The following is a 6287-nucleotide window of genomic DNA, read 5'->3' on the forward strand; positions in this document are numbered from 1 at the left end:
ATGGAGTAACACACGTGCATTCCATTGTTTGACTTAACATCAAATAGTACTTTTTTCGAGAATTCATCCTACGGTGGTATGGTATGATGGTATTGTACTATTTGTACCCAACAACTACCAGAAATCCCAATCCCTGGCGGACCAACATACTCCATATATCACAAAAAGAAAAAGAAAAATCACAATAAATAACACATGCACTCAATCAATTTTGCGGAGCTGCTAGCCTCTTGCTACAGCCTTGAACTGGGATTGGTCTTGTTGTTGGAAGCAGCAGCATCAAGGGTCAGAGAGTCCTTGAGAAGCCTCCTCAGAACCTTTCCAGCAGCTGACTTGGGAATTGCCTCCACGAATATTACCTTCCGAACTTTCTTATACGGGGACACCTGCACGCACCATCATCAGATCAGTTCGCAGCTTCAGCGGACGAAAATTCTTGTTACTGTCCACAAATTGCAATCGTATTTCAATGTATAATAAAGTAGTCCTATCATATCTCATATCATGTGCTATTTAGACATGGTCAACAAGAAACAACAAATTCTTGACGCAAGCTTTTCTTGAACCTCTCATCCTTCCTGTCTGCCTGAAAATGTCTACCAGGAACAGCTGAGCTACTTTATTTTGTTCAGCACCGTGCATCATTCTTGAATGAATCATGGATCCAATTGATAGGTCAACAAAGGGAGGTAAGGAGTGCATGCCAGCCTGACCTATTATACGACACTAAGTCTGGAGGAAAGAATGGTATGTGTGCCAAACAACCTGACCTCATATTAGTGAGTATGCATTTCCATCCGTACAGCAGGTCAGGACAGGTGGGGAGCATGCACAGCAATCACTCATGGATACTGTTTGACAACAACTAATATCTCAAGATTCTCAGGATGTTTGTAAGGTTCGAGTGGTCTGACAATATTACAAGTAAAACGGATGTATGACGCGGCAATTTCAAGGAAGGAAGCAGAAGAGTGTGATGCGCTGTGTTGTAGCATCTTTTTACCTGCTTGGCCACATACTCCATCACTTGCACACATGTCAGAGTGCTTCCAGATTTCCTCACCACGAAAGCTACTGGTATCTCTCCAGCTTCTTCATCTTCAGCGCTATGGAACAATAAGGAAAAGGAAAGAAAAAAGGCTCAATTGCATGACAACACGTAAATTCAACTGCTGCCATATTAACGAAAAGGTTTCAAACTTACGATGTTACAGCAACATCAACAATTTCAGGGTGCTGGACCAAAACAGCTTCAAGGTCAGCCGGAGCTATCTGATATTCAGAATGGTAATTTGTTATTCACAATTTGTCACAAATAAGACGATAAACAGTGTATTTTCAAGGACTGCTAAAGCCATACCTGAAATCCTTTGTACTTAATTGTGTCTTTCAAACGGCCCACTATGTAAATGTACCCATATGAATCAAAGTAAGCAAGATCGCCAGTCTGCAACCAGCCATCACTTCTTGCGCCTGTATCTTCATCATTCAAGTAACCTGTGAAGAAAATTCATGAACCCAAATACAAATGAGGGGACAAAATATGGAATACATCAAAGTGTAATTTAAGTGGGAAAGATAGCAGCCACATGATGCTAGACTATATCCGAGAGCTAACTCTGTTTAACTGTCAAAGGAACAAAAATTCCCATACAGTGCAGTATAAATAATTCCTTTTGCAGCAAATTAGATAATTATTGTATTCAAATACAATGATAATCAGTGCACATGTCACATACACAAAGGGATGGTAACCATTAAGATGACGACGAAATCAGGTGCAAGTACAAGGAAACATTCTATTACCTAAAGGAGCTAAATAGGATAGCAGAGAAAGTGCATACATGTCAAGTCTTGATAGGAACCTTAATAAACAGCTACCAGTGAGTTAAGTAAATTAGGCTTGTCAGGTTTAGTAACATGCATGTTTTATTTTTACTTTAAAAATATACAAATCTGTTGGAGTGATATGTTTGTAACTGCACAAGGGTTTGCATCGGAGTGCAAACTGAATTTTCTTTTTTTTTTTTGCTGAAATGATTCAGTTGGCTCATGAAATGCTACCTTTCATTATAGCTGGCCCATGGAGCCACAACTCCCCACAAGAGCCTGGAGGTAAACAGAAGCCCGTTTCCACATCAAGTATTTTCGCATGCATGTTTGGGGCTAGAAGGCCCACAGAGGCATGCTTCTTATGCTTTGAAGTATTAAATCCGCGAGTTCCCACAGCCGTCGATTCTGTCATGCCATAGCCCTGTGCAAAGTGTGAAAGTTTACTTAGCGAAATTAAGGGAGTACTAGTGGGACTTAATTTTGATGTGATCAACCACTAATAACAGTATCGCCCCTTAGGAGGTAATAGGCCATCAATGACAAAAAAAGAAAGATAAATTAATTTATTTTTCATGTCATTAATAACAGATGCGTATATAGTATATGTTAATTTGAAGCATGGAAAATACATATTTTTTTCTTAACTTCAAGCGCTCCTACTAGGACATGTATACAATGATTTATTGTGTGACATACCTACGATGCAAGGATAAACTTATTATTTGAGACAAGAGTTCACAAAACGTGATATGTACACCACACAAAAAATGATCATATAGTTCTAGAAGAAATATAATTCTGCTAATCCGTTTGATGTGGCATGTAAAATAAAAATGGTTTGTTCCTTTACAAATGGAATATATTACTTCCATTTAAAACTTTCCTGTAACAACTTAATAAGCAAGTAAGAACTTGCCATTAGTAGAGAGCTCATACGGCCAAATATACCATTAATCAATAGACAGCCATGGTTAAATATTGCAAGCAGTTGGGGTCGGAGCAGTGACTTTCAGAATAATGCACGCAGTTTGCGTCACTTTGTATTAGAAGAAGGCATTAAGATGACACGGGTCTTACAAGCCAGAGAGAAAAAAAGCCCGACAAAAACCAGCACAAAAAAAACAGGGCAAAGCTAAGAGCAAAACTACAAAGAAAAACAAAGCAGTACAGCTATCCTACTTTGAGTGCTTCAATTGCATAATAATTTGCAGTTTACCTAACGTGATACACTGCCATATGGAAAATTTGTTTTAAACCAGTTAATCCCTACTTGATAACTCCATTCAAAGTAACAAAGTAAAATCAACTGCATCTTTAATTGCATAAAATTGGCAGACTGAACTTTATAAGGTGAGAAGGCCCCTGAATACATGAGAAGAAGTAGTAGATAGATAGAATATTCCTCACATATGTGGACAAGGCAATCTAACTAATACTACGTACGGTATACTCAGAGCATGGACAAGTGGACAGCCTACCTCTGTTTCTCAGAAGAGTAGACTGCAAAGATCGAGTTGGAATTAAAAAAATGTTTGTACCTGAATGAAATCGACGTGTGGGAAAGCCTGGAGAAAGTCTTGAACGAGTTTGCCGCCGAGCGGAGCTGCACCGCTGGAGACCTGTACCAAGGACTCCAACGACAAGGCGCCTGCGGACTTGGCTCTGAGCAGCGCCGCCATGATCGGCGGCACGAGCGGCAAGTGCGTGACCTTGAACCTGTGGATGGCCCTGAGCGCCTCGCCTACGTCGAACCTCCTCATGACCACGACCGGCGTGCCGAGCGAGAGGAGGCCCACGGCGAAGAGGGAGAGGCCGTAGACGTGGAACATGGGCAGCGCGGCCAGGTAGACATTGTCACAAGCAGGTGGCGCGTACTGCGACGCCTCGAAGCGCACGAAGAGCTCGACCATGGATATAAGGTTGCGGTGCGTGAGCACGACGCCCTTGCTCCGGCCGCTGGTCCCCGAGGAGTAGAGGAAGGCGGCGTCCGAGTCCTGGCCCACCTCCGCGGACGGGAACTCGTCGGTCGCGCCGGCGCCGGCGGCGGAAGAATCGAGCAGCGCACGGAAGGGCGCGTACTCGTCCTCCGCGGCTGGGAAGGTGTCCGGCACGACGAGGACCGGGGCTGCGGAGGGCGGCAGCTTCGCCGCGTTGTCGGAGGAGGCGAGGATGAGGGAGGGATTGGTGTCTCGCAGGCGTCCGGCGATCTCGGCGCGGGAGCTGGAGGGGTTCATGGTGGTGGCGACCCCGCCGGCGGCGAGGACGGCGAGGAAGGCGACGGGGAAGGCGATGGAGTTTGGGAGCACGAGGAGCACGACGTCGCCCGCGCGGATGTGGTGGTCTCGGCGGAAGCCGTGCGCGAGGGAGGAGACGAGGCGGCGGAGGTCGGCGCGGGTGAGAGAGGCGCCGGTTGCGGCATCGATGAAGCACGGGGGAGAATGAGGCTGGCCGTGGTGGTGGAGAGGGAGGCGGGAGAAGAGGTGCGGGACGAGGGAGAGGGCGGGGTCGGCGGGGAGCGGGATGGGAGCGTGGGTGCTGGCGTAGAGGCCGGTGGCGGCGGAGTAGAAGGTGGTGGCGGTCGGGTCCTGCGCGGCGCCCTCCATTGCTGCTGGTGCTCTTGCTGCAGTTTCTGCGCTAATGACTTGGTTGGAGATGATGGGGGGTTTGCAACAAGTTTATTTATAGGGAGTACCGCTGCGGCCTGCGGGCGATGACGATTCATGCTCAGCTCATGCCTCTGATGTGCCACGTCTCCAACCTTCACGTTCTGATCCATGCAAACAGCATAAAGATGCATCTCATCAGGGGAAGCACGTTTTCGGTTAATAAAGAAAAAACCCAAGTGGACGAAAATTGTGTGATTTGCCTACCTCTTTTACTCCCTCCGTAGACAAATTTTATATATTTATTTATGGACGGAGGTAGTAGAAGAATAAAATGCTTATTTATAAGTTGTGAGTAACGGTTACCCGTCCGTTAGTTTGGTAGGCATGCATTTATATCAGCAACAGTGATAGTCAACACACATCAATATATTATTTTATATAATTGACCAAACTTTACAATGTTTGGAGGATTTTTGTCTCGAGGTCAGCGGCATCGCTAGACACACGTGGTCGATTGGACCACCTCGGTCCATTCTAGTTTTAGCATTGTCGGGAGCCCACCAAACCACTAATGCAGTCCACCGACTTTCCAACCGAACCTTACTAATTTCAGAGTATAGTGAAGAATCGGTGGAGCCTAGTGCCTATATTAGTGGCCAACAACCGAGTTCGTGTGGAGTCGATCCTGCCAACTCACTACTGAAATCCCTCGAGTTGTCCCAGCTAGCCCTTTTCCTTGGACTATATATAGGTACATACCCCCTCAAGTGTGAGATACGAAAGAAATGAGACAGAACTAGGCATGCGCCTCTCCCATGTGGGAACTCCTTGATGTGGGCATTATCCTTCAGGTACCCGACATTGGCCTACCTCCTCTAGCCCTACAAGGGGCCCATGTGAAGCACCGCAGCCCAAGATGAACCAATACGTTGGTTGCAACGGTGGAAAGATAGAAGGTGATGGATTCTTGATGGACAGGGCAAGGAGACGTCGAATAAGAAAACGAGATATCAGATCTTATTGTATCATAGTCGAATCTGTGCAGGACTCTCGGGAGCTGGCCTCCTATATAAAGGTCAGGAGAGGGCCTGCCGGATCCTGCCCTCATAATCGCATACAACCACGCACGCACTAAACCCTAGAGACCTTGCCTCCCGGTGAGATCACCACCACGCAGTCCATCAGCTATCCCATTGTAATCGTTTTCACCCGTAATCAAGATCAGACAAGCAGGAGAAAGGGTTTTACCTCATCGAGGGCCCCGATGTCTCGTGCTAACCTGCATGATTCGATGTATCCGATGTCTCGTGCCAACCTGCAGGATTCTATCAACCCTAAGCTCATCATGGTGGGCAGTGCCAACGAGCCACCTCGTCAGTTGGCGCCGTCTGTGGGACTTACGTGTCCCTCGGGAGTCGAAGTCGTGGGAGCAGCTGTCGAGGCAGTCTCCTTCATCTTCCTTAGTGTTTATTCGGCGGCGGAGGAACAACGGGCGCTTCTTTGGGCAGAACTGGCACTTCGACTTCCGTCGTCACCGTCTTCTCGGAGCTGACATTTGCCTTCTTCGGAGCATGAGGATGGACCTCCCTTCATCTCTGGTTAAACAAGTTCGACGACATCAGCAACATATGAAACTACTAACTGACTCAATGGCGCATGAGAGAAAATACACTTACGATCCGAACATCAGTTTGTCCTCATCGGTGAAGACACCCAACACCCGCTTCGCCGGTGGAGCAGTCGAAGCTTCGGGAGCTGCATCGGCAAATGGAATATGATTAGCATCATCGTCGTACTGGCCACTAGGACTCAACTCCGCTGTATCGGCTAGTTCATCGGTAGCAGGCT

General features: G+C 46.8%; 1 protein-coding gene across 1 annotated transcript; it reads right to left on the reverse strand.

The window, feature by feature from the left end:
- LOC124649523 (4-coumarate--CoA ligase-like 3) lies at positions 1-4436 on the reverse strand. Its single transcript, XM_047189134.1, has 6 exons — positions 3372-4436; positions 2065-2254; positions 1361-1497; positions 1205-1272; positions 1004-1106; positions 1-386 (listed from the first exon to the last, which is right to left on the reverse strand). The coding sequence occupies exons 1-6, from the start codon at positions 4434-4436 to the stop codon at positions 234-236; spliced, it is 1716 nt and encodes a 571-aa protein (XP_047045090.1). The 3' UTR covers positions 1-233.
- Between the last annotated feature and the right edge of the window lie 1851 nt (positions 4437-6287).

The sequence above is a fragment of the Lolium rigidum genome, chromosome 4 (genome assembly GCF_022539505.1).
Source record: "Lolium rigidum isolate FL_2022 chromosome 4, APGP_CSIRO_Lrig_0.1, whole genome shotgun sequence".
Taxonomy (NCBI): domain Eukaryota; kingdom Viridiplantae; phylum Streptophyta; class Magnoliopsida; order Poales; family Poaceae; genus Lolium; species Lolium rigidum.

Excerpts from the sequence above, each read along its gene's own strand:
- LOC124649523 (XM_047189134.1), bottom strand. The coding sequence starts at position 4,436 with ATGGAGGGCGCCGCGCAGGACCCGACCGCCACCACCTTCTACTCCGCC. Across the intron at positions 2,255-3,371 it reads CACACGTCGATTTCATTCAG|GGCTATGGCATGACAGAATC; the intron begins GTACAAACATTT and ends CACTTTGCACAG. Across the intron at positions 1,273-1,360 it reads TTAAGTACAAAGGATTTCAG|ATAGCTCCGGCTGACCTTGA; the intron begins GTATGGCTTTAG and ends TCTGAATATCAG.